The sequence below is a fragment of the Temnothorax longispinosus genome, chromosome 10 (genome assembly GCF_030848805.1).
Source record: "Temnothorax longispinosus isolate EJ_2023e chromosome 10, Tlon_JGU_v1, whole genome shotgun sequence".
Taxonomy (NCBI): domain Eukaryota; kingdom Metazoa; phylum Arthropoda; class Insecta; order Hymenoptera; family Formicidae; genus Temnothorax; species Temnothorax longispinosus.
In genome coordinates, this window is record NC_092367.1 from 9,564,591 (window position 1) to 9,592,205 (window position 27,615).

At 38.6% G+C, this 27,615-nt stretch overlaps 1 protein-coding gene and 3 long non-coding RNA genes across 6 annotated transcripts; 3 read left to right on the top strand and 1 right to left on the bottom strand.

Annotated features, from left to right (window-relative positions):
• Positions 1-121: 121 nt before the first annotated feature.
• Positions 122-7,030, bottom strand: LOC139820521 (uncharacterized). The gene is made up of 6 exons (XM_071790891.1): positions 6,897-7,030; positions 6,039-6,287; positions 5,025-5,432; positions 3,923-4,110; positions 3,536-3,825; positions 122-2,806 (listed from the first exon to the last, which is right to left on the bottom strand). The coding sequence occupies exons 5-6, from the start codon at positions 3,656-3,658 to the stop codon at positions 2,615-2,617; spliced, it is 315 nt and encodes a 104-aa protein (XP_071646992.1). The 5' UTR covers positions 3,659-3,825; positions 3,923-4,110; positions 5,025-5,432; positions 6,039-6,287; positions 6,897-7,030; the 3' UTR covers positions 122-2,614.
• A 143-nt stretch (positions 7,031-7,173) lies between these two features.
• LOC139820523 (uncharacterized) lies at positions 7,174-9,239 on the top strand. Its single transcript, XR_011733989.1, has 2 exons — positions 7,174-7,299; positions 8,994-9,239. It is a non-coding gene; the product is annotated as an uncharacterized lncRNA (long non-coding RNA).
• A 3,050-nt stretch (positions 9,240-12,289) lies between these two features.
• On the top strand, positions 12,290-27,152 carry LOC139820522 (uncharacterized). Of its 3 annotated transcripts, XR_011733986.1 has the most exons (4): positions 12,290-12,488; positions 13,046-13,077; positions 26,361-26,528; positions 26,605-27,152. It is a non-coding gene; the product is annotated as an uncharacterized lncRNA (long non-coding RNA). The 3 variants fall into 3 exon arrangements; XR_011733987.1 differs by lacking the exon at positions 13,046-13,077 and having other exon boundaries at positions 12,296-12,488; positions 26,605-27,151; XR_011733988.1 differs by lacking the exon at positions 13,046-13,077 and having other exon boundaries at positions 12,296-12,474; positions 26,605-27,151.
• Positions 16,361-18,010, top strand: LOC139820557 (uncharacterized). The gene is made up of 3 exons (XR_011734012.1): positions 16,361-16,371; positions 16,443-16,456; positions 17,886-18,010. It is a non-coding gene; the product is annotated as an uncharacterized lncRNA (long non-coding RNA).
• Positions 27,153-27,615: the final 463 nt, after the last annotated feature.

Here is a 27,615-nt window from a genome sequence, read left to right on the forward strand (position 1 = left end):
CAACGCTGGTAGTGGTCAGAACTCTTCGGGAAATTGTTAAATACGTTTAGAACTGCATGAAAAATATTTTACGATGACCAGAACTATCGAATATCGACTAGCATCTCACCCTTATCTGTCTTTAAATGCATTTTCCGGGCAGTATTAATTATTTAAAAAATAACACAACGCTGGTAATGCTCAGAACTCTTCAGGAATTTGTTAAATACGTTTAGAACTGCATGAAAAATATTTTACGATGACCAGAACTATCGAATATCGACTAGCGTCTCACCCTTATCTGTCTTAAAATGCGTTTTCCAGACAGTATTAATTATTTAAAAAATAACACAACGCTGGTAATGCTCAGACCTCTTCAGGAAATTGTTAAATACGTTTAGAACTGCATGAAAAATATTTTACGATGACCAAAACTATCGAATATCGACTAGCATCTCACCCTTATCTGTATTAAAATGCATTTTCCGGGCAGTATTAATTATTTAAAAAATAACACAACGCTGGTAATGCTCAGAACTCTTCAGGAATTTGTTGAATACGTTTAGAACTGCATGAAAAATATTTTACGATGACTAGAACTATCAAATATCGACTAGCATCTCACCCTTATCTGTCTTTAAATGCATTTTCCGGGCAGTATTAATTATTTAAAAAATAACACAACGCTGGTAGTGGCCAGAACTCTTCGAGAAATTGTTAAATACGTTTAGAACTGCATGAAAAATATTTTACGATGACCATAACTATCGAATATCGACTAGCATCTCACCCTTATTTGTCTTAAAATGCGTTTTTTAGGCAGTATTAATTATTTAAAAAAATAACAACGCTGGTAGTGACCAGAACTCTTTAGGAAATTGTTAAATACATTTAGAATTGCGCGAAAAATATTTTACGATCAGTAGAACTCTCGAATATCGTCCAGCATCTCACCTTTATCTGTATTAAAATGCGTTTTCCGGGCAGTATTAATTTTTTTGAAAACACAACGTTGATAGTGTCTAGAACTCTTTAAAAAATGCATAAATGTATTCATAATTATACAGAACTATGTTGGAAAAGCCAGAACTCTGAAAAATCGTTCAGCTTGATATATTTGTTACACTATATTCGTTAGTTTTTCACGTTATTTTAATCGATGTTTTTGGTTTTAAACTGCAGAACTCTTTATAGAACTCGTTTTTAATTGCAAATCAAAATCTGATGAGATATAGTAAGGGAACTGCTGTAAGACAAATTAAGACGCAACGTGAAGTTGTCGTCTTAGTCAACTTTGAATCAATTCTTTTGCTTTAATGGTCGGAATTATTTGTTTAACTCATAGAGAAACTCTAGAACTGTAAACAATTAGTGAGTTTCCACGCCAGCTTCATAGACATGGGATCAGATGGGTTTTGTAATTATAAATTATTTTCTACGGAGTTTAATCGTCAGAACTATTGACAGAATGTGTCTAGACTGGAGAACTCTATGGAATCTTACTCCTCCGTGATCATGTATTCGAAATACGATGAGATGATGTCAGGTGTTTTTGGAAGTTAGCATCTCATTTCTTAAAAATGCGATTTTAATAGTAAATTCATCAGAACTATTGATAAAAATTATCAGGAACTGTAGAACTATGCTGGATGCAAGTGAATTTGCAGTTTATTTGTGAGATGCTAACACTTGAGATGCTAGCTTCACACACGTTAGAAAAATCTAAAGATTTTAGCGTGTGGCTGTTGGAATACCGTGCTACACCGTTGAAATACGGATTTTCTCCCACTGAACTGTGTATGGGTCGCCGAATCAAGTCTTTTCTTCCCATCACCCAGTCTCTGTTAATTCCAAGAACGATAAACCGTGACGTACTTTTATCCAAAGAGAGGGAGAGGATTAGACGCCAAAAAGAAGATTTTGATCGTCGTCATCATAGGAAAGAATGCGGTGACCTCAAACCTGGTGATCAAGTCTGGATCCGTGATTTACGCCGTTGGGGCGTTGTTCAAGAAAAAGCAAATCAACCAAGATCATACATTGTACAATCAGATTCGGGGATGTTTCGCCGAAACCGAGCCCATTTACATAGATTAGAGACACCTCTTGGATACTTTGACATTCCAGGAGATACACCTGAGAAAGAAGCGTGGCATACACCACCGTCGTCTCCAGTGAAAGCTGGACCATCGAGGGAATCGCCTTCATCCACCGAGAAACAGCCGATTTCGGAAGATAACGATGATGGTAACAATGAGAGCCCCCAGGCTCCCGAAAGGAAGGCATATCCTGGACGCGAGCGTTAGCGAGTTACCCGTTTAGGCTACGAAACGTTAGGTGGCCCGAAACAGAGTAGAGTTTTTCCAAAAAGGGGAGATGTGATATTGGGTAATTTGAATGTACCGCGTGGCGGCGATAGTAAGTAGTGGCGTCGAGTAGATAGAGAGAGGCGCGTCGATAGTCGTAGGTTGGTAGCGTAAGTAGTGGCGCTGAGTAGATAGAGAGAGGGCGCGTCGATAGTCTCAGGTTGGTAGCATGGAAGAGGAAATAAATAAAAACAGTTAATGGTCCACAGCCAAGGAGGACAGTTCTCTTTTTCCCTAAGTCCTTACTCACAACGTGCGAGATTATACGGTCAGAGACATATAATACAGTAACAAAACCAGGCACCAGATTCTATTAGTGGATAGTCCTTTGCCATATGACCCATTCGGTTACATCTGTAGCACTTCACTTGTTTCATGTTCTCTTCTGCAGCAGCCCTCTGTACTCTGACTTCGGGTTTCTCTAATTTTTCTCTATTCTCGTTTTTAATCTCTGCTTCTAACTGCATCATAAAAGACTTTATTTCATCTATGTTCATTTCTTTAAGATTAGTTTGTCTTCTAATTAAATCTACATTCCTCAGCTCTGGTACATTAATTGACACAGCCTGATAAAATGCAGATCTAATCTCTTGTTCTGCGAAGGGTACCGCATCTTCACATGATTCATATTCTCTAATTATTGAATCGAAACGTTCACAAAAATCACTTACTTTTTCGTCTTTTTTCATTTTAATTTGATAGAGTCTAGCTCGTACCGATACATGAGTAACGTTTACTTCACTCTTTTTATATCCTCTTAATTTCTTCAAAAGTTCTTTCGGATCTTTTTCATGTAGAATCCTTTCATGATAGTTTTCATCTAAATGATTGATTATTATATCTCTAACTAGACTTTTTCTCTTAGCAACTTTTAATTCGGAGAGATTTTCTGGACTTTCAATGTTTGAATCTATTATATCTAACAACTCGTTATTCATTAACTCAGATTTTAAATAATCCATCCAAAGATCAAAGTTGGATTTTTGCGTCAGCTTATATTCTCTTCTAATATGCAACCTTTGACTGTTCAATTCCAATTCTATAGCTCTTTTCATTGTCTCTAAACTCCTATCTTTTTCGGCTGGACAAACTGTTATTTCATTTAATTTTCTCTTTTTAGACTCTACCTCTAGTTCTTTAACCGTTTGTTTACTGTTTTCTACTGAACTTTGGGTATCTTTATTGCTTACCTCTAAACGTCTAAGTTTAACTTTTTCTTTCTCTAAGTTTAAACGGGAGACTTCTACCATATTCTCCACCATCTCGGTGGCCTTCGTCATTACTTTGTCCAGCATCTGCATCGAATTATCCATTTTTGCAACCAATTTTTCTTGCTTTTCATATATTTTAGTTCCAATTGGCAGTACTGGACGGTTCTCTTCCCATGCTTTGGTCACATCTATATTTTCTCTGACTTTAGGGAAGTTCTTTTTCGGGATTGCACCTCTTCTTTCCGTCTCCTCCTTTTTATCTTTTGCTTCTATACGGAATTTTGAAATTACTATTTTTATTTTCTCTGAATGCATATATATATTATTCTTCTGGACTACTTTATTTAAAAAAAAATACTCTCTTACCTCTATCTTTTCTTACTGTCTTCTCGTTTTTATCTTTTTCTTCTCTATCTTTTCTTACCGTCTCCTCGCTATTTCTTTCTCTTTCTATTACCGTGATAATGCTTCTATCGCTGTCGTAGTCGACCAGCGCATCTTGGCCTTCTTCCTCCACCGAAAGATTCTCTGTCTCTTTTTCCAGATCGGGATTTCTAGATCGGGATTTAAATTTCAATTGAACATTAGCATTCCTCTTTTGACAAGATAAACCAACATTCGTATTGACAAATAATAATTTACAATTTCTATCACTAGATCTCTTTCAGCGATAAAAATTTAATGCTTATGAGGCTATATAGAACGCACTGCAATTCACAATAACCCCAAAGCGAGAAAACCACGCGCCTCTGCAGGGCTATCCGCACGCGCACACCACTGTCCGTTGCGATCCCCAGCACTGCTGAAGAGATCTATGGGAGCTCGGGTTGATCACGCACACGCACGGGGCCCATACAAATTTACGCGGCTTCCCTAAACAGTAATCAAGCTACACCGCACAGCAAGTCATGCTCGATTACCGACCCGATACATAACGATTTCAAATAAATATAAACTCATATAGAGTTTTTATACATACGCATACACATACATATACATGTATCGCAATCTAGCCATCTAGCATATGCATACATTTACATGTATCGTAATCTAGCCATCTAGCATCGATGCTATTTTGTTAGTTGAAATCGATTATGTGTTTGTGCGCGCCCAGCAACAAGTTTTGCGCGCCAAAAAATGACTCTCGTCTCTCACGATCGGACTTCCGCGCGCCAAAAGAAATGACTCTCGCCGTTCACGATCGGACTTGCACGCGCACGTCGCCGGCCTGTTACCAAACGGCATTTTTCTATCTCTTTTTCCTTCATCATTCTCTACTTCTTTATTTCACTTTTATACACATCTATTCTCTAATTCTCTTATTACCATTATTACCTCTATTTCTATTTCTCGAGAAAAATGGCAAAAACATCTATCTCCTTGTAACAGTATTTATCGAACGAACATTCTTATTAACTGAGAATTCTCTCGTTTTGCTCATCAGCAACGAGGAATATTATTTACTTACCCTCTAATCTTCTAGATGCTTCTATCTCTTTCTATGCCCTTCGCCGGCGTTTCACACTTCGTATATACACTTTCGTGCTATGTTCCTCACGCAGAGGAATCGTGCCCTGGGCCCATAACCTATTGGAAATATAATCAGAGACGACTTGAAATGTGGTGAGATGGGCAGGGAACACAACAATCTTGATCTTTATACACTCTGAATACTGTCTTTATTATATATAAGTATGTCACACTCTGTAACTTAACCGTAACTAACACGTCTGAACACGACGGTGATCGAGGCTCTTGTGAGCACCACTGATGCCCGCACGCACGCGTGGCGCGCCAAGTCGCGCCGCCAACCGGGAGCTGCCCTCTAGAAGGGCGGGAACTTATTGCTCGTTCAAAGTCCTCTCACAACAAAAAGCTTAAAAATATATGAAAAATTTGCAAAAAGATTTTTATATATAAATACTTAAGCTTCCTGCTAAATATTGTAAAACAAAGCAACACACATTTATATATAAAAGATCTATATGCATAAAAGACTTGAACAATGTAGTGTGAATGCGTTAGTATACTTATTTGATACGACGTTTGGATGATTTTGTCTGTATGTTACTGACACTTTTAGAGTTTTTCATCTATTTTTTCGTCTAATAAATTGTCATAAACAAAAAATATATGCATATGTTACGCCACAATCAAAATAACTATAAACATAGTAGATACAGATAATGCGCAATTACTATCTTTGCTATAGGCACTACATTGAAAATAATACCAAAAAATCGGTAAAAATTACAAATCCTGGTGATCTCTTTGTCGAAATACGATCTCTAAATTGCAAATATATTTACTACTCTTAGAGAGAAAGGGAGAAAGAGGGAGAGAAAAGGGAGGGAGAGGATTTTCAAAGTCTGATTTTATTGTGTAAATTTATATCTACTACGATTATGTAACTACTAACCGGAAATGTTATTTGTAAATGTTTATAGAATTAATTATAATTGTGATAAGCAGCTTTACTTACAACTTGCATGAAAGCTTCTTGATCAGTTTTTAGCATATCTTCAAAACTCAGATAATTGTCAATGAAAGATAAGGGAAGATATTGTCCAATCTTTGTATCTTGTATAATACTTTCCTTAGAATATTGCTCAGCCTCGCGGCCCGAGTACATCAAGAATATGTTTGATCCTTAATACTTTGGTATATTTCTTTTCTTCTGCAAATCTCTCTCTTATATAGGTCAAAAAATAGATCTTGAATCACCAGCTACCTATTTACAGCACATATAGATAATTGAGTTCTTATAATTAATATGCAAGTTTTAGAATATAATAAAAATGTTGTATACAATTAAAAGTGCTCGACAGCACAAGCACAAACGTATACGTATATATGACACACTCACGCATCATACGTATATGTAATGGCGTTTTCGATTTACTACTCGACCCGACTCGGGTCGCATCAATGGACGTGGAATACATACATAGATATGTATGTATTCCACGTCAATGATGCTAGAGTCCTGTATACATGATGCGACCCGAGTCGGTTTGAGTCGCAAATCGAAAACGCTATAAGATAATGTGACTACACTACAGTCTCCAGAACTATTACTGCTTCCGATTGGCTGTCGCGACAAGCGTGCGTCTGCTCATGATATCGACGCGTTCAAACAGCTGAAAATAATCGGCAGTAAATTGCAAGAAAATAGCAAATAATTCCACTATATAGCTTCTACCGATACCCAAAGAACGTTATTTGTAGTTAACCTAAATTATAAGTTATAAATAATCATATCAGCTACTATTCATAGCACGTATGGTTAATTGAGTTCTTATTATTAATATACAACTTTTAGAATATAATAGTTACTTACTTATATATAAATATACTGTAAATAAAGAGCACTCCGCACTGCTCGATCCACACGCGTGTATACGCACTCACGCATCGTCGTCGTTCACTTAGGCTGCATTCGAGGAGCGCGCTATTAGCGCTATTGCATCATTCTGTTTTTATCGCTCATCAGATGTAAAACAAGGATAGAATAAGCAAATAGCACTAATAGCGCGCTCCCCGAATCCAGCTTTAAAGGTTGCAATACTTTTTTTTGGATGGGTTTTGGAACGCACGAATATTTAGAGACTGCGAGCCACTGCGTCTAGGAAGCTGCCGTGACCAGCAGTGAGCTGTAGTGAGAGGTGACAGCTGTCAAAAGAGCACATACAGGGTGTGTATACACAGCAAAATACATCTTACAGCGTAACATCTGATAACAGGTAGGAACAAGACATCTTAAATAACGTATACTTTTTACGATATTTTAATTTAAATAAATAAATAAATAAATAAATGAATGAATGAATGAATGAATGAATGAATGGACGGACGGACGGACGGACGGACGGACGGACGGACGGATGAATGAGTGAATGAATGAATGAATGAATGAATGAGTGAATGAATGAATGAATGAATGAATGAATGAATGAATGAATGAATAAATAAATAAATCTATTTAAATTAAAATATTTAAATTAAAAAATAGAGTAATTCCAATAACTTTCAAGTCTTAAATTATTTCTCTTACATATTTCGCGACGTTTGATAAGTCTATCTAGTTAAGATATAATATGAGCTAAACGATTTGTTATATATTTCTCTACGTTGTAGAATTTTGCCAAAGGACTGGAATAAGAGAAAATTTTATTTTGCAATAAATATTCTAATATATTTATAATTATAAGTCAGATATGATTTGCTTTACGAAGATGCAGACTATACCAATACATATACACCATACCAATCAGATGGCAGTAAATTATGTGTCATATAATCACAAGAATTCGAAATTGTACTAATAGCTGGAATTATTAATACAAACAAAATGTTACAAAAATATTTAGAAATAACATAAAAAATTAAAAATTGTCCACAGACTTTTAAAAATAATATAATAATACGTAAAAATAATATAAAACCTTATTTAAAAGTAAACATATTTCTTGCGCTTGATTTGAAACCGAATATTTCGATATTTCAACGTTAACAGAATATGTATTAATTTTTATACTCACAATATAAAAATAGTTTCAGCTAACTATAATAAATAAATGTAAAGCATACACAGTGAAAAATAATAAGAATCCGATACATGGAATCTGTGTTCATATAATATATTATACCTCGTCAAGTTCTTTAACAACGATAGAAATACATAATATCTTTCAATATTGCGATTGAAATAAATAATCTACAAAAGTGATAAAAAAATATTCATACATCATACGTCATATTCCGAAAAATTAATTTACTTATAATAGACGAAAATATATGCAATATATAAGAGATAATAAAAGAAAGTTATGAACATTATTAAATTTTGAAGATTCAACAGAAAATACAATGTTTATTCTACAGATAGTAATAACTACTGTTTAGAGATATAGCTTTTTATTACAAAGCGACACCATTATTTCATGTCTTTTCTCTCACAAAGTGTTTGGATTTTGATTGAAATAAGTTTCTGCGAATCTATTCACCTTGGACAATTGTTCGTTAGAAAAAACATTCTGAATAATCCATAAAATAATTCTTCGCCAGTGATAAAATAATAAAACACGAAAATTCGTCGGCCTAACTGGCAATAATTTTAATATTAATACAACAACATTTCGACCTCTACTTTGGGTCCTTATCAAATTATAAGTTATTTAGCAATGATTGAATTGCGCGTCAGATTTTGAATCTTATTATCATCGTTAAACTATGTGGTCAGGAAGTATAACATAGCGAACATTAGATTCAAAACCTGACGCGCAATTCAATCATTGCTAAATAACTTATAACTTGATAACGACCCAAAGTAGAGGTCGAAACGTTGTTGTATTAATATTAAAATTATTGCCAGTTAGACTAACGAATTTTCGTGTTTTATTCTGAATGATATATTTATTTATCGTTCAACCTGCAGGTGGTCGTGGGACTTTCCTTGGAAATGGTTCACGGAAGCCATAAATAGATGTATCCACTCATGCTCATCCACTTGTGAACACGCAGAAGAGTGTGCCATATACGTTTGCGCAAGGAGACAGTTCCTCGTTTCTTTATATTATCTGCAAGAATATATATGATGGTTACTACAGTCTGCATCTTCGTAAAGCAAATCATATCTGACTTATAATTATAAATATATTAGAATATTTATTGCAAAATAAAATTTTCTCTTATTCCAGTCCTTTGGCAAAATTCTACAACGTAGAGAAATATATAACAAATCGTTTAGTTCATATTATATCTTAACTAGATAGACTTATCAAACGTCGCAAAATATGTAAGAGAAATAATTTAAGACTTGAAAGTTATTGGAATTACTCTATTTTTTAATTTAAATATTTTAATTTAAATAGATTTATTTATTTATTTATTTATTTATTTATCCATCTATCTATCTATCCATCTATCCATCTATCCATCTATCCATCTATCCATCTATCCATCTATCCATCTATCCATCTATCCATCTATCCATCTATCCATCTATCTATCTATCTATCTATCTATCTATCTATTTATTTATTTAAATTAAAATATCGTAAAAAGTATACACGCATAGTAGTGTATATGTTGTTACCTCGAAAAAAAAAAACAGTGGTAGTATTATACCTTAAAAAAATCTAAGTAACAAGTGGTAGACTGTTTTGGTAGACTAATACTGCTTAGGTTTTTTCGAGATTTTTGGAGATACAAAGATTACGTCCACCACTTGTTACTTAGGTTTTTTCGAGGTATAATACTACTACTTTGTTTTTTTTTTCGAGGTGAAGATACTACTGTTTAGGTTTTTTTGAGATTTTTTAAGATACAAAGATTTCGTCTACCACTTGTTACTTAGATTTTTTTAAGGTAAGGTAATACTACCACTGTTTTTTTTTTCGAGGTAACAACATATACACTACTATGCGTGTACTTGGCGCCTTTCTTTACCTTTTTTTAAAAAAAGGTAATTTTGTACAGATATCACGCCTTTTTGTAGTATTACGCATTGTATAAACAATATGTACAGGGTGTTATTTCGAGGTATAATACTACCACTTTGTTTTTTTCGAGATAACAACATAATACATATATACTACTATGCGTGTACTTGGCGCATTTTTTTACCTTTTTTTTGAAAAAGGTAATTTTGTACGGATATCACGCCTTTTTGTAGTGTCATATAAGACGTCGGCGTTAGAAGTAGATAGAAGAAGAAGTATCTTAATAAAAAATTTTCACATTTGGACTTTGCGTCGCAATATCTCCGCTCGTAGGGCACGGAGCGGGATATTATAAGAGAAACCCCCCCCCCTAATTGGACCTCAAGCTATCGATCAAGCCCACTTAGAACTTGATCCGTTCACTCGTTATTGAGATCTCAACATCTCGGGTACTCGCAACCCGTCGCGTCGCGTAAAAAAGTCACGGTCGGTCTCGCTCCGCGTGTACTTGGCGCGAGACACTACCGTGTCTCTTGATTCTGCCGCTAGGGAATTTTTAAGTCGATTCTTATGAATCAAGCTTGAATTCGATGTCTAGGTGTCCCAGGTTGCCGATGACGAGGTTCACATAGTGCGCTTCATAGTTTTCGGTATTCAGGTGTATTAATACCTTGAATTCGATGTCCACGTGTTCCAGGTTGCTGATGTCGGGTTCCAGATAGTGCGCTCTATAGTTTTTGGTGTCCAGGTATAATAATACGTTGAATTCGATGTCTAGGTGTCCCACGTTTCCGATGACGAGGTCCACATAGTGCGCTCCGTAGTTTTCGGTGTCTACGTGTATTAATACCTCGAATTCGATATCTACGTGTCCTACATTCAGATTTAAAGTTATTAATACACCTAGACACCAAAAACTACAAAGCGCACTATGTGGACCTTGTCATCGGCAACCTGGGACACGTAGACATCGAATTCGAGGTATTATTACATCTAGACACCGAAAACTACGGAGTGCGCTATCTGGACCTCGTCATCAGCAACCTGAGACACCTAGACATCAATTTCAAGATATTAATACACGTAGACACCGACAACTACTGAGCGCACTATGTGGACCTCGTCATCGGCAACCTGAGACACCTAGACATCGAATTCAACGTACGATTACACCTGGACACCGAAAACTATGAAGCGCACTATCTGGATCCCGTCATCGGCAACCTGGGACACGTGGACATCGAATTCAAGATATTAATACACGTAGACACCGAAAACTACGGAGCGCACTATGTGGACTTCGTCATCGGCAACCTGGGACACCTAGACATCGAATTCAACGTACGATTACACATGGACACCGAAAACTATGAAGCGCACTATCTGGATCCCGTCATCGGCAACCTGGGACACGTGGACATCGAATTCAAGGTATTAATACACGTAGACACCGAAAACTACGGAGCGCGCTATGTGGACCTCGTCATCGGCAACCTGGGACACGTAGACATCGAATTCAACGTACGATTACACCTGGACACCGAAAACTACGGAGCGCACTATGTGGACCTCGTCATCGGCAACCTGGGACACGTAGACATCGAATTCAACGTATTATTACACCTGGACACCGAAAACTATGAAGCGCACTATCTAGACCTCGTCATCGGCAACCTGGGATACCTAGACATCGAATTCAAGCTTGATTCATAAGAATCGACTTAAAAATTCCCTAGCGGCACTTTCTGCCAAGCGTAGAGAACCTTCTTTTCCGTTGACTCAATATATATTATATATTACCTAATTTACCTAAATAGAAATCTTCCTCTTGACCGATAAGTCTATCGACCTAATTTCGAAATACGCGCGCGATATCGAAACTGGCGATACCTGCGCCGCCAGCGTCGAAAAAGTGAAAGTGACGTTTCTCTGATAATCATAATAATATTGAGATGAGAGCGGTCGACGTAGAAGTAGGAAGGAAGTATCTTAAAAATAAATTTTCACATTTGGACTTTGCGTCGCAATATCTCCGCTCGTAGGGCACGTAGCGGAATATTATGAGAGAAACCCCCCCCCCTAATTGGACCCCAAGCTATCGATCAAGCCTACTTAGAACTTGATCCGTTCACTCGTTATCGAGATCTCAACATCTCGGGTACTCGCAACCCGTCGCGTCGCGTAAAAGAGTCACGGTCGGTCTCGCTCCGCGTGTACTTGGCGCGAGACACTACCGTGTCTCTTGATACGTTATTTAAGATGTCTTGTTCCTACCTGTTATCAGATGTTACGCTGTAAGATGTATTTTGCTGTGTATACACACCCTGTATGTGCTCTTTTGACAGCTGTCACCTCTCACTACAGCTCACTGCTGGTCACGGCAGCTCCCTAGACGCAGTGGCTCGCAGTCTCTAAATATTCGTGCGTTCCAAAACCCATCCAAAAAAAAGTGTTGCAACCTTTAAGTGAACGACTGTACGTAGGATGATGTACGCATCATGACTGTCGCGATGAGCGTTGCGCACAATATAAAACAATAACATTCTAACAACAGAAAATTAATATACTACCAACGTTATTTCCAAGTCCAAATTACAAGGAATTTTGCACTGTTGCATTGATCTCAAATAAATGTCAGAGTAACATTTGAAAAATATTTTCTGTAACGTTTTTAAAATATTTTAACAACATTCAGAAAAATCATATTACGAAATAATATTTTTCAAATATGTGTATAATATTATTAAAAAACGTTTAAAAAATACATATAAAGTCAATATTTCTAAACGTTAATTTAATGTTCCTTGCTTATTGGGACAGCTATTTGCATTGTACAGATAAATAACAATAACTCTTCATCTTCCATCGTAAGTTAACCTGAAACAGATATTCGTTAAAATATAACACATAGGACAATGTATATACTTATATAAATACGTTTCAGAAGTACTTACCAAGCAATATTTAACTTAAAAAAGTATATTCTCCAAAATCTGTTGCAGAATTGTACAGTCGATGTTGAATTTAACCGCTTTGACAATTACAGGTTATGTGCCACGTTCAAATCTGAATCAGATGGTAGGAAGGCTACACGATTTCTGATTGGTTCTGCGCTTTTATTCCTATTGCGCCATTGTGCATTGGATGGCGATAATTTCACAGGCTCACAAAAAAAAAGTGTCTTGGCCGAGATACTACACTAGTGTATTCCTATGTATTTTGACCCGCTGAATCCGAATCCGAAGTCAGAATTGTCAGTTTGGCTCTCAGTTCCGAGCAAACCTCAAAACACTCCACGAAACGAACACTTTTTTTTAGGTTTGCTCGGAACTGAGAGCCAAACTGACAATTCTGACTTCGGATTCGGATTCAGCGGGTCAAAATACATAGGAATATACTAGTCTGGTATACAGGCTGACCCACTTTTTTTTGTGTGTGTTTGGCTCTCAGTTCCGAGCAAACCTCAAAAAAAGTTCAAAACTCCACGAAACGAACACTTTTTTTTTAGGTTTGCTCGGAACTGAGAGCCAAACTGACAATTCTGACTTCGGATTCGGATTCAGCGGGTCAAAATACATGGGAATACACTATATAGTGTAGTGTCTCGGCCAAGACACTTTTTTTTTGTGTGCCTGTGTTTCTATCGCTATTGCTATCGCTGTCGCTATCGCTATCGCTATCGCCTATTGTGCAAGGGGCTTTAGAAACTCGTGGGACACGAAAGGGCATGGTTGGAGAGATGAGGGTTAATATAAAATATAAAATATTTAATAACATTTAATGTCGCGATTTCGCGTGATATTGTACGGCCCTGCGCCATCGTTTCCCCCCCCCCCCTTTCTATACTATCTTCCCGACTCGAATCGGAGCGAACTGGACACTGGACAGACGTTCGGGGCAGTCGTCGTTGTACCATGGTCGCACACAGGCCACATTTTGTAGTAGTCTTTATACAGAATTCGACACAGACAGTATCGTCATTGTAAAATGGCCGCACGCGCCGCACATATATTCCTCGTGATAATCGAAATAAACTATAGAGCGGTGTTAATATAATCAGAACGTATTGGCTACTTCTACCTATCATTAAAGTATATAAGAAAAAATAAGTGGTCCAGAGCGTAAAAACTTTGCCACTACAGGGACGACCGTCGTGCGCGCATAAAGGTGGAAGCACATAAAATTGCAGGAGCCATAAGCAGAAGGCAGAAGCCATATGCGCATGCGCTATGTATCTGTAGAGCTCTACAGATACCATAGCGCATGCGCATATGGCTTCTGCCTTCTGCTTATGGCTCCTGCAATTTTATGTGCTTCCACTTTAAGACGTACGGCGCATCCGTCCCAACACTTCTGGTCCTTCGAGCCGGATCCTTCCGGAAAATCCATGGCGATTTGAATGATATCTATCCAGGCTTGCTAAAGGGTGAGATCACACAAAAATTAAGATATCTAATCGAAAATTTTCAATTCGGCAGCGCTCGTTTTTAATCATATCCGTTGGGACGAGTCGACCGCCGAAATATACGAGAAAGAGAGAGAGAGAGAGAGAGAGAGAGAGAGAGAGAGAGAGAGAGAGAGAGAGAGAGAGAGAGACAACGACACACAAACTTGATCACGAGGCATACACGAGGCATACCGTAGAGGACAAGGCTTGCGGCTCACGAGAGCGAGAGAGAGACACCATATACGACCGTCGTGTTCTGATTACGCTAGTCCCATAGTCTTAGTAAAGAAAAAGAATGGCGCGACAAGAATTTGTGTGGACTACCGAAGGCTAATTGAAAAGATAGTTAAAAACCGATATCCCCTAGCGTTGATCGAGGATCAGTTGGATTTTCTGCAAGACGCGAGAGTGTAGCACACTCTAGATCGATTTAGTAAATGGCTTTTTTCATGTACCGGTAGAGGAATCCAGTTGTAAAGTATACTGCGTTTGTTGTCCCTAACGGACACTATGAATTTTTAAAGATGCCATTCGGCTTATGTACTTCTCTGGCGTATTTCCAGAAATATGTTAATGCAGTCTTTCGTGATTTGACGAATGCGGGGGTTATCGCGATTTATATGGACGATATAATTGTGCCTTCAAAGAATGAACAAGATGGATTATCGCGGCTTAAATCGGTGCTAGAAACGGCAGCTGAATACGGATTATTTCGATTAACTGGACAAAGTGTCAGTTGTTAAAGTTGAAAGTAAATTATTTGGGGCATATAGTAGAGGAACGAAAGATTACACCTTCCGAAGAGAAAACCGATGCGGTAAGACATTTCCCAAAGCCGACAAATGTGCGTTCTGTACAAAGCTTCTTAGGCCTTACGGGGTACTTCCGGAAATTCGTGCCGCGATATTCATATATCGCGCGACTATTGACGGATTTATTGAGAGACGGCGTTGACTTTATTTTTGGAAAAGAACAAGAGCGCGCGTTCAATCAGTTAAAACTTATACTTAGCGATAAACCTATTTTGCGTTTGTATCGTCCGACGGCAGAGATAGAACTACACACTGACGCATCCGCTCTTGGATACGGTGCGATATTACTGCAACGCGATAGCGAAGATCGTATGTTCCACCCGGTATATTACGCGAGTGGCAAAACTACACCGGCCGAGACAAAATATGATAGTTACAGACTAGAAGTGTTAGCTATTGTCAAGCGTTAAAGAAATTCAGGGTATATTTGATCGGAATTCCGTTTACAATTGTAATCGATTGCAGGGCGTTCATGCAGACCATGAAGAAGAAAGACATTTGTGCACAAGTAGCGAGATGGGCGTTCTTCCTTGAAGATTTCCGATACACGATTATACATCGTCCCGGCAACAGCATGCGGCATGTAGACGCATTAAGTCGCAATTAATCCATTACCGGCAGCTATGTTAGTGGAAGAATGCGAAGGTAGCATATTGGCAAGACTTCGTCGGAATCAACTGGAAGATGAAGAATTAAAAGAGATTAAGAACCAAGTACAAGAAAACCAAGCGAACGGATTCGTGATGATCAACGGACTGTTGTGTAAGGAAGTCAACGGCGATACTCCAATCGTCGTACCAAAATTGATGCAAATTCTCCTAATTCGTCAAGTTCACGAGCGTGGCCATTTCGGATGCAAGCAAAGACGGAACAACTCTTGAAACCTGATTATTGGATGAAAAATATGCACTCGAAGGTCGAAAAGGTAATTCAAAATTGCCTCGCATGCATCATGTCTGCGAAGAAGACTGGCAAGCAAGGTGCCATTACATGGGAGCGTCCGAGCGTCGAGCGTCGAGCGTCAAACACGTGCGCATCATCTTTGCGCAGGATTCTAAACCGAACAGATTTCAGCGTCTTGACGCTATTCCTATTGCAATGGCGAGTGACGAGGTAAGTAAGTTATGTTCCTGTTTTGGCATATCTCTTGCTGAGATAAATAATTAAAATATTGTATGTCATAGGCATCAGATATAACGTGCGGCGTGTGCACGGCAACAATTGCGAGTCAAAATATTAAGAGTCACCAATGTGTGCAACAATGGCACAGTATTACCATCGAGTCTGATTCCCAAATATTTTATCCTACGAATGGTATGGCTTATAATTCATTAAATTATATGATAATATACAACTATTGTATATATACATATATACATACATATATATATATATATATATATATATATATATATATATTAGAGCGTGTCATTTTGGGGCAACTTTCTTTTTCATTTCACGAATAACATATATACTTCCAGGAAGGTAAAATAAGATACCTGTTAAATTTTTAGCCCTTAATATTAATATTAACAGGTCGCTCATCGCGATTTTTTATTTTTTATTTAGTAAGATAGAAAAATTTTATAACTATCTAACAAACAGTAATACAGCATTGTGCCACATAGATTTTCTGTAGTAAATTTACCGCTCTACAAAAAAGATCATCTCTTATCATTTTTTCATAAATTCAACCGTTCAAAAGATATTCAAAGTTAAAGTTTGATAAATTTTATAAAACTTGTTTTTGCTTCTTATGAATTTTGTATCATATCGACTATCAAAAATTATGAAATACTCAATACATATTTTTGTAGAAAATTTAACGATCTACGGTTTATAAGTATAAACCTTAATATCGTCTAAATAATTATATTTATGAAAAAAACATAAGAGACCTTTTTTGTAGATCGTTAAATTTTCTACAAAAATATGTATTGTCGAGTATTTCATAATTACAAAATTCATAAGAAGCAAAAACAAGTTTTATAAAATTTATCAAACTTTAACTTTGAATATCTTTTGAACTAGATAGTTATAAAATTTTGAACGGTTGAATTTATGAAAAAATGATAAGAGATCTTTTTTGTAGAGCGGTAAATTTACTACAGAAAATCTATGTGGCACAATGCTGTATTACTGTTTGTTAGATAGTTATAAAATTTTTTCTATCTTACTAAATAAAAAATAAAAAATCGCGATGAGCGACCTGTTAATATTAATATTAAGGGCTAAAAATTTAACAGGTATCTTATTTTACCTTCCTGGAAGTATATATGTTATTCGTGAAATGAAAAAAAAAGTTGCCCCAAAATGACACGCTCTAATATATATATATATATATATATATATATATATATATATATATATATATATGTATGTATATATGTATATATACAATAGTTGAATATTATCATATAATTTAATGAATTATAGGCCATACCATTCGTAGGATAAAATATTTGGGAATCAGACTCGATGGTAATACTGTGCCATTGTTGCACACATTGGTGACTCTTAATATTTTGACTCGCAATTGTTGCCGTGCACACGCCGCACGTTATATCTGATGCCTATGACATACAATATTTTAATTACTTATCTCAACAAGAGATATGCCAAAACAGGAACATAACTTACTTACCTCGTCACTCGCCATTGCAATAGGAATAGCGTCAAGACGCTGAAATCTGTTCGGTTTAGAATCCTGCGCAAAGGTGATGCGCACGTGTTTGACGCTCGACGCTCGACGCTCGGACGCTCCCATGTAATGGCACCTTAAAGATGTCAGTATATATTGCCAGTGATAGACGCCTTCATTAAATTCGTGTGGCTCTATCCGACGAGAAGCACCAATACGGCAGAGGTTCTCAACCATCTGATGAAACAATCAGCTGTCTTCGGAAACCCAAGGCGAATAATTTCCGATCAAGGATCAGCGTTCACATCCCACGACTTTAAGTCCTATTGCGAAGACGAAGGCATTGAACATAGCTTAATTGTCACCGGCATACCAAAAGGAAATTAAGGTTTAGGTAAGTTGTGGGTTTAATCCTCAATGATGAGTATATATTGGGAGTTTATTCTCTATGATAAGTGTAGGTTGGGGATTAAGCCTCAATGTTTAGTGCAGGTTGGAAATTGATTCTCATCGTTGGATGTTGGTTTGGTGTTAACAGGGTGTTAACCTTTAATGTTCTATGTCGATATAATTAGTGTCGCCATAATACCTTTATCGTTGGGTGTCGTTTAAATGTTATTGTGTTAATCTTCGTTAAGTGTCAATTGACGGCTTGGTTTATTGGAAAAGTGTTTCAGATAAAAGTTGAAAGGTTTGAAGGGGGCCAATAGACGACCTTATAGGATTTTGGATTCATCAGGGCCTGTATTGAGCCTAATAGGGCCTAAGTCAAATTTTTTAAATAAAAACTCCTATTTTTTATTGTACCATCTTTCTCTATTAATTAATTTGGACAACTTTTGTTTGAAAAATTTTTTTATTTGCTTAATACTTTTTGAGATATTCAAGGAAAACTTGGTGACTTTTTCAATATTTAGCTTGTGATATCTTGACGATTGTTTGCCAGAGAAAAAAGTGGTACAGAGGACTTTTTAACTTAATTTTGTTTCAAAAATGTGCTGTTGCACTAGTATACTCCAATTTTTTTAAATATTTGTGTATGCATCTTCTTGGAGTGTTTACAAATATTTAAAAAAAAATGGAGTGCTATTGCAACAGCATATTCTTAAGACAAAATCAAGTCAAAAAATCCTCTATACCACTTTTTTCTCTGGCAAACAATTATCAAGATATCATAAGCTAAATATTGAAAAAGTTACCAAGTTTTCTTTGAATATCTCAAAAAGTATTAGGCAAATAAAAGAATTTTTCAAACAAAAGTTGGTCAAATTAATTAATACAGAAAGATGGTACAATAAAAAATAGAGGTTTTTATTTAAAAAATTTGACTGAGGCCCTAATATATTGGGCTCAATACAGACACTGGATCTAAAATCTAATAAGATCGTCTATTGGCCCCTTTCGAACCTTTCAACTTTTATCTAAAACACTTTTCCAATAAACCAATACTTTCTGAGATAATTGGTGGAAATAATTGACACACGAAATAAAACCTTATATACATGTATATAAACTTTGCATAGTGTGTGGTGATGTTCTCTTTTGCGGGTATGTATTATCGGCGGAAGCAAATTGAGAACATTTAAAAATGGGGTTTATTCTCTTTGGGTGTTACTTTTATTTGAGGGTTCATATTTTTAAGGTTTATGTGGCGGTCTTCCGACCGCACAATCGAAATGGTACGCGCGGCGCGCGCGCGACCACCGATCACGCGCCGAGCGCGTGGGCCAGACTACGGCCCGCGAAGCTATACGAAAGTGCCGCCGATAGGTGGCAGACTTTCTCGCGTTTCATTTCCCGACAGGGAAGAATAAAAGGCCACACGGCGACGGCCTAGACAGCTTTCGACTGCTCACTGGCTCATAGCCAAGACCAGGAGAAGTACTTTTGATAACGATCTCGCCGTCACCTTGCCGCCGCCGAAGCTACGGCCACCACCGAGACGAGCTGCGCCACTTCGCCTGCCGCTACCGCCACAACCTCAGCGGCCACTGGACTACCGTCCAGGCCAACCGTGGAAGCTCGTCCAGCTCCAGCTCTCGCCGGTGCGACTGACTCGTCCTCCACGTGCGCTCATCTCAACGTGGGACGTAAGAGTTCGGCGCTACACGTCTCCTCGACTATCGTGGACGGTGCCTCCACTCCTGTCGCCTCTGCCACCGTCGCCCTCCGAGCGGGTACATCAGGAGACGCAGACCACCCCTCCTGCGCGTGTTCACCGAGGCGTACAACACCAGCCTCCACGCGACACTCAGGAGGTACAGACAGATCCGGAGTGGGAGATCACCTCCTCACAAGGAACGCAGACCGAGGAGCCACCGGCACTAGCATCGGAGTCTACGCAGACTGAGGAACCGGAGCCGTCCCTCACTCCACCGGGGACACCGCCGGCTTGGCGGAAGTTCAGCTCTTTCCGGAGAACCAAGACGCAGCCTAGCATCGTCTGGCGTGAGCGACTCCGCGACTGAGAGGAGAAGAAACCAATCGGCCCTTGTCAGGGCCACACAACAAGAAGAACCCAAACGGCCCTTTTCAGGGCCGCCTCAACGGCCCTTCTCAGGGCCTTCTTCAGCACACTGACACACCTACACCTGTATCATAGGACATAGAATAAACGACCTATTTATTACATATATCTGTCTCTCAGATCACTCGTCGATCCTTCTCACGCTACGGCATATCCTCTGCGAAGGGCACGCGACGCCCCAGCGTAAGTGGCAAGCGGCCACAAATTATTAACATTAATGGTTAATTCTTAAAAATTACGGTATAAACTACCGTAATTTTTAAGGATTAACCATTAATTGAAGGTTAACTATCACTTGAAGGTTAACCATTATCCAAAGAAAAACCCTTAAAGTTGGGTGTGATTTCGGACCGCCAATTGAAGGTTAACCATCATTTGAAGGTCAATCAAATGATGGTTAACCTTCAATTGGCGGTCTGAAATCATACCCAACTTTAAGGGTTTTTCTATGGTGTTTTTTTAACGGTTAACACCAAAAGTTGAGTGTATTTTTCCATAAGGGCTAAAGTCAAATCTTGAACTGTTTACATTTATTAGTAGATAAATTGATACATAATCGAATAAAAAGTTACATTATAAAACCAGTAATTATACAAAGTGTCTAGAATATATCCATAAAAATGGTTTTTCTTAAAATAAAATTTAGGCCTTATATTGACTCATATGGTACTAGCCGAACCACCTTAAGATACGTCGTCATCGTCGCCGTACGGTTGATTTTGCCTGGGTAGATGGCGTTTGAGAATCTCGAGCGTCCCCCCGGGTTCCCTCCATGACAATGTTGCTACACTGAAAAGAGACAGCATATACGCGTACGTGTGCGCTCGTCGCTTAGTGCGTTCGCGCGGATAGCGCGATGTCAGTCAGTTATAACCTAGAAATTCATATCGCGTTCGCGCGTAACACCGTGGTCTCTCATCGATAAATACTACGATCGTTTAATTCCGAATTTTGGTCGCGTCATACAAGGATCAAAGTGCCACGAAATTACCCACTCGGCATGTAATCTTTCAGAAACATTTCTGCAAAATTCCATTTTAATTGACCTTTTATCAATATTTCAGAAATATTTTACGACCGTTTCTACATCCATTTCAGCAATGTTTCAATGTCCGCAATTATTTCAAATGCAACCTTGCTAAAAAATTTCAGCAATATTTCGGTAATAACTGAAATATTTCTGAAATATATCTACAAAATATTGCAGATACCTCGGTAGATACACTTCAGAGGTATTTCAAATACATTTTACACTGAGAAAAATGTTTTGTATTAGCAAACAAAATTTTGTTACTGATACGCAAAAACTATTTGTTGATATGTGAAAAATGAAGCATTTTGTTACCGAAACAAAAAAATATATTGAGCCATGTGCGTATTAGTCCAGTCGGCAAGTACATTTGAAAATCGACTACTTAGGACAAAGCTGCAAAAAATTTTAATCGCTTTGTTTGGGTGTCAGTAATGACACGTTAAGTTTTCCACCTCCCCCGTGGTGTGCTTCGGCCGTCATCTTGGAAGAAAAGGGTGAAAAATCGGTTTTTCGCGAATATCTCGGTTTCCATTAGACTTAGGCTAAAATAGTTTAATGCAATATTGTAGGGAATTAAATTTTCTACAAAAAAGGAAATATAGGTTTTTTCCTACGACCAATAGTTTTGGCGCTAGAGCCGGGAAAAGTAGGATACTTTTTGTAACAAACGGTTTCAGCGACTTTATCTCGCCGTATCTCACTTCTCAGAGGCTGTAGTATACTTTTGAACTCATTTCCTCACCACCTTGCGGTAGAGTTAGTGGCGCGTTTTTTTTGTGGTGTCCCCTGTAGGCCTAATCCACTCAGTTTATTATTAAGATTATGAGAATTTTTTTGCCAGGGTTATCGTAATTATTCAATAATATAATAAACTCGTGAAAGTGTCAACGATTTAAAACGGCGAATGCGAGTCAGGCACGGAACGTGGTGCGCAAATAAAAAAAAACCGTTATAAAAAATTAATTATTCTAATCTTGGTCTTTTTTATGTAGAGGGTTGGCAAATGTCATCTTCCGCAGCATCTTCCTTTTCCTCAATATTATCTTCCTTTTCTGCTTCTTCTGGTTCTTCCTCGTTGTTCGAATCAATCTCATTGTCAGGATCGGTCAATGTTTCCTCAAAATGTTGAACAGTTACGTCGATTTTTTCATCGTCACAGTGATCTCTTATAATGTCGATGTTTGTGCATGCTTGACCTCGATAGTTGAAACAAGTCACAGAGCAGTTACACAGTTTAATCCCCTTAGGAATAATTGTTTATTGTCTTTTCTCTCTCTACTGCTCTCGATGAGAGTTTTAATTCCTCTTTCTTTGACATCAACTGTATCACCGCGGGATAACGTCTCCTCACAAATAAAACACTGCTCTAAATTCATAATTTTATTTTAGTATAGGAACACGAAAAACACATGCAACGTTGACCAAAGCCAATGCTATACTAAATTTTGACCTGAGCCCAGCCACCGAAGGACGTATTGTAAACAGGACATTGTAAACAGTGAGATAATCGTCATAACTATATCTTTTAATTTATTTAAAATCTTGGATGCTCCTAGCTTTTAACAAGAAGTGTTTATAGCATTGTCGAGTAAATAATACATACATACCAGATGTGTGAAACGACAACGGTTCACTAGCACAATAACAACGCCATTTACCTGACAAGTGAGATACGGCGAGATAGAGTCGCTAAAACCGTTTGTTACAAAAAGTATCCTACTCCTCCCGGCTTTAGCGCCAAAACTATTGGTCGTAGGAAAAAAACCTGTACTTTCTTTTTTTGTAGAGAATTTAATTCCCTACAATATTGCATTAAACTATTTTAGCCTAAGTCTAATGGAAACCGAGATATTCGCGAAAAACCGATTTTTCACCCCTTTCTTCCAAGATGGCGGCCGAAGCACACCACGGGGGAGGTGGAAAACTTAGTATGTCATTACTGACACCCAAACAAAGCGATTAAAATTTGTTGCAGCTTTGTCCTAATTAGTCGATTTATTTGTCATTTTTAACGACGTGCCGACTGGACTATATAGCTGCCGTGCGTTTGTCCGAAGAAATCCGATCTCTCAGCCGGTTACCCATCCAAGTATACCGGCGCCTTGTTGCTTGACATCGATGATCGAACAGGGTAGTGGTGATCCTCTGACTCTGACGCTTCTTTCTTCTTATACTTGCTTATTTTGGTGAGCAATAAAGTTATCGCATAACAATGTTAACAATACAGATGTACGAATAAATTTTTTTGCCAGTCAGCGTCGAATATTATTTTATATTAAATGTTGGGACGGATGCGCCGTACGTCTTATGCGCGCACGACGGTCGTCCCTGTAGTGGCAAAGTTTTTACGCTCTGGACAACTTATTTTTTCTTATATACTTTAATGATAGGTAGAAGTAGCCAATACGTTCTGATTATATTAACACCGCTCTATAGTTTATTTCGATTATCACGAGGAATATATGTGCGGCGCGTGCGGTCATGTTACAATGACGATACTGTCTGTGTCGAATTCTGTATAAAGACTACTACAAAATGTGGCCTGTGTGCGACCATGGTACAACGACGACTGCCCCGAACGTCTGTCCAGTTCGCTCCGATTCGAGTCGGGAAGATAGTATAGAAAGGGGGGGGAACGATGGCGCAGGGCCGTACAATATCACGCGAAATCCCGACATGCCGCCCCCTTTAAACGATATACGTTTAATATTTAACAATCATAGCAAATAAATACAACATGAAAATAAAACTAAAAGCAACTGACTCGGTTCTTAAGCTACAACGGGTAACGGAGATATTTTCTTAACGCAACGCTTATATGTACCGTGAGCTGTCCTAACTGTTATTACTACTCTAATTATACCGTCATCACCAGGATGAGTAGCTGTCACTCTGCCAGTGACCCAACGTAACGGAGGCACATTATCCTCCTTGAGAATCACAAGGTTCCCTACGCTAACATTATGCGGTTTATTTGAAACCCATTTGGTACGCTGCTGCAGCTCATTCAAATACTCCTTACTCCAACGCTTCCAAAAATGCTGCTTCACTCTTTGAATATGTTGCCAAATTGAAAGGCGATTCAAAGCCTCATTCGTGAAATCATATTCCGGAATAGTTTGCAAAGAAGCACTTATTAGAAAATGCGCCGGCGTCAGAGCGAGTGGGTCATTCGGATCAGATGACATGGGTGTGAGAGGCCTCGAATTTAATATTGCTTCTACTTCTATTACAAACGTATTGAATTCTTCGAAAGTGAAGAGAGCTTCTCCGATCGTACGACGCATATGATGTTTAAAACTTTTTACGGAGGCCTCCCAAATTCCTCCAAAATGCGGTGAGCGGGGAGGTATGAAGGACCATTGAATTTCTTCATTTGCCAAATACCGATTAATTGTTTGATTATTTTTTCCTTCCTGGAAAAATTCGAATATCTCCTTTAAGTGATTGCTTGTGCCCAGAAAATTTGTGCCATTATCCGATTGGATCACTCGAGCTCTGCTACGGCGTGCGAAAAAACGTTTTAGACAGGCTATAAAAGCCTCGGTGGTCAGATCGCTAACAATTTCCAGATGAACAGCCTTGACAGCCAAGCACACAAACACGGCGACGTAAATCTTAATTTTATTATGGTTACGATGCTTTTTTTTCTTAATAAAGAATGGGCCGCAGAAATCAATACCAACATTTTCAAAAGGTCTAGAGCCTGCAAATCTAACCCTAGGCAAATCGCCCATCTGATACTCAGGAGTCGAGGGGCGCCAACGAGAACACACTACACATTTTCGGATTACTCCTTTGACGCGGTTTTTTCCGTTTACCAACCAATAATTTTCTCTAATTGCATACAAGGTCGCCTGACTTCCGGCATGACAAAGTTTGATATGAGTCTCGCGAATTATCAACTCGGAAACGTGATTGTTAGCTGGCAATAAGATAGGATGTTTCTGAGCAAAAGTCAGATCCGCGTGTCTCAATTGACCCCCGACTCAGAGTACCCCATCGACATCCAAAAACGGGCTAAGAGACAATATCCTACTTTTCTTGTCTAACAGACGCTTCTCACGCAAACTACGCAGCTCGCTCTCGAAGGCTGAGAGTTGGACTAATCTCATAATACGCATCTCGGCGTCACCCAAATCCCCGACGCTGAGGTCCCCCGAGGCGACCTCCAAGGAGCGACACTTAGACGCGAATCGTATACAGCGCGCTATGACCCTTTTCATCTTAGCAAAGGATGAAAACCTTAGAAACAGATCCGTATCGACACCGTGAACGTTTGACAGGACAACAATTGAGCGCTGTTCCGGAATTTCAATACTAGGTATTAAATTCAGCGGCCAAGCAGCTTCATCCTTGGATAGCCAACACGGTCCATTTTTCCAAATGGGGTTGTTGACAAATTCGCGGGGAAACTCTGTCCTCTTGACAACGCATCTGCGGGATTGTCCTGAGACGGCACGTGTCTCCACTTTCCATGCTGCGTGTTCTCCTGAATGTGCGAAACTCGGTTCGCAACAAAGGTCTTCAATCTGTGTGGTGAAGTTTGGATCCAATGGAGCGCGATCGTAGAGTCCGACCAAAAGAACTCTTCATCTATCTCAATTCTAAATGACTTAATAGTGGCTCCGCGCAATTTACCAAAGAGATCCGCCGCGCTCAATTCAAGCCGGGGTAAAGTTACTTTCTTGATTGGCGCTACCCGCGTTTTGGAACAAATCAATCGAACAATGTGGATCCCCGAAGAAGTTGTAGATCTCAGATATAGCACTGCTCCATAAGCCCTTTCGCTTGCATCGCAGAAACCATGTAACTGGACATTAATTACATTCTCTGTTGTGACTTAACGAGGAACGATGAAGTTATTTAGGAGCTCGACTTGCTCCCTGTATTTGCTCCAGGAGGTAGCGATGTCCACAGGAACGGATTCATCCCAATCCAGCTTATCCTCCCACAGCCGCTGCAGCATAATCTTCGCCTTCACGATAACAGGACCAACCAGTCCAAGAGGATCGAAGAGTGAGGCAACCTGGGAAAGCATGGTTCTCTTCGTCGTTCGCTGGTGCTCGGTAAACGGTTTTACGACGTGAATTAAATGGTCTTCACGGGGATGCCAATGAATACCGAGGGTCTTCTGAGTTTCAGACTTGCTTAAACAAATGTGAGGGTCCAAGGATTGATCCAGTAGTGGCTCCAACAGACTTGGTTCGTTTGAACACCATTTGCGCAGATGGAAGCCACCACAAGCCAGCAACCCGATAAGCTCATCACGCAATTCTCAAGCCTGGTCCAGTTTCGATGCACCGGTGAGAGCATCGTCCATGTAGAAATCTTCAAGAAGAATCCTGCAAGCCAGGGGAAAACGCCTTCGCTTGTCTTCAGACAACTGCAGCAACGATCGAACGACGAGAAATGAAGCCGGCACGGTACCATAAGTTGCCATGTTCAAAATGTATATTTTGATCGGATCCTCTGTACTTCTACGCCATAAAATCATTTGATATTTGCCATCCTCGGGGTGTACCTTAACCTGCCTATACATTTTCTCAATGTCGGCACGCAGTACATATCGGTGGGTTCGAAATCTCGTAACGATGGAGAACGAGTCCTCCTGCAGCGTCGGACTAGCGAGAAGTACATCGTTGAGCGAAACGCCAGTACTGCTCTTTGATGAAGCGTTGAAAACAACTCGCAATTTTGTTGTATGGCTGTCACGCTTGAAGACGGGGTGATGTGGAATAAAATCCCTTACAAAAAAGTATTACTAGCTGGTTAGTAATAAATACTTATTTTGTGTATTAATAATACTAAAATTAAGTATTTATTAGTACTTGAATCACTGTGATCCAAGTATTGCATAGTATTTTATTACTGGTCAGTAATTTATGAAAGTAGTATTTAATACAGGACGAGTATTGAATACTTAGTATTAAATTTCTGATGAGAAAGCATTTAATATTAGGTGAAAAATACTTGTGTAATAAATACTTGTGTTGAATTACTGATGAGTATTTCAATGTTAGTACTGAAGTACTGAACCAAGGATTCCATGTGTAATAAATCACTGGCCAGTATTTTAATATTAATACTCAAGTACTGAACTGAATATTCCATGTGAAATTAATCACTGACCAGTACTACAATTTGTATAGAAAC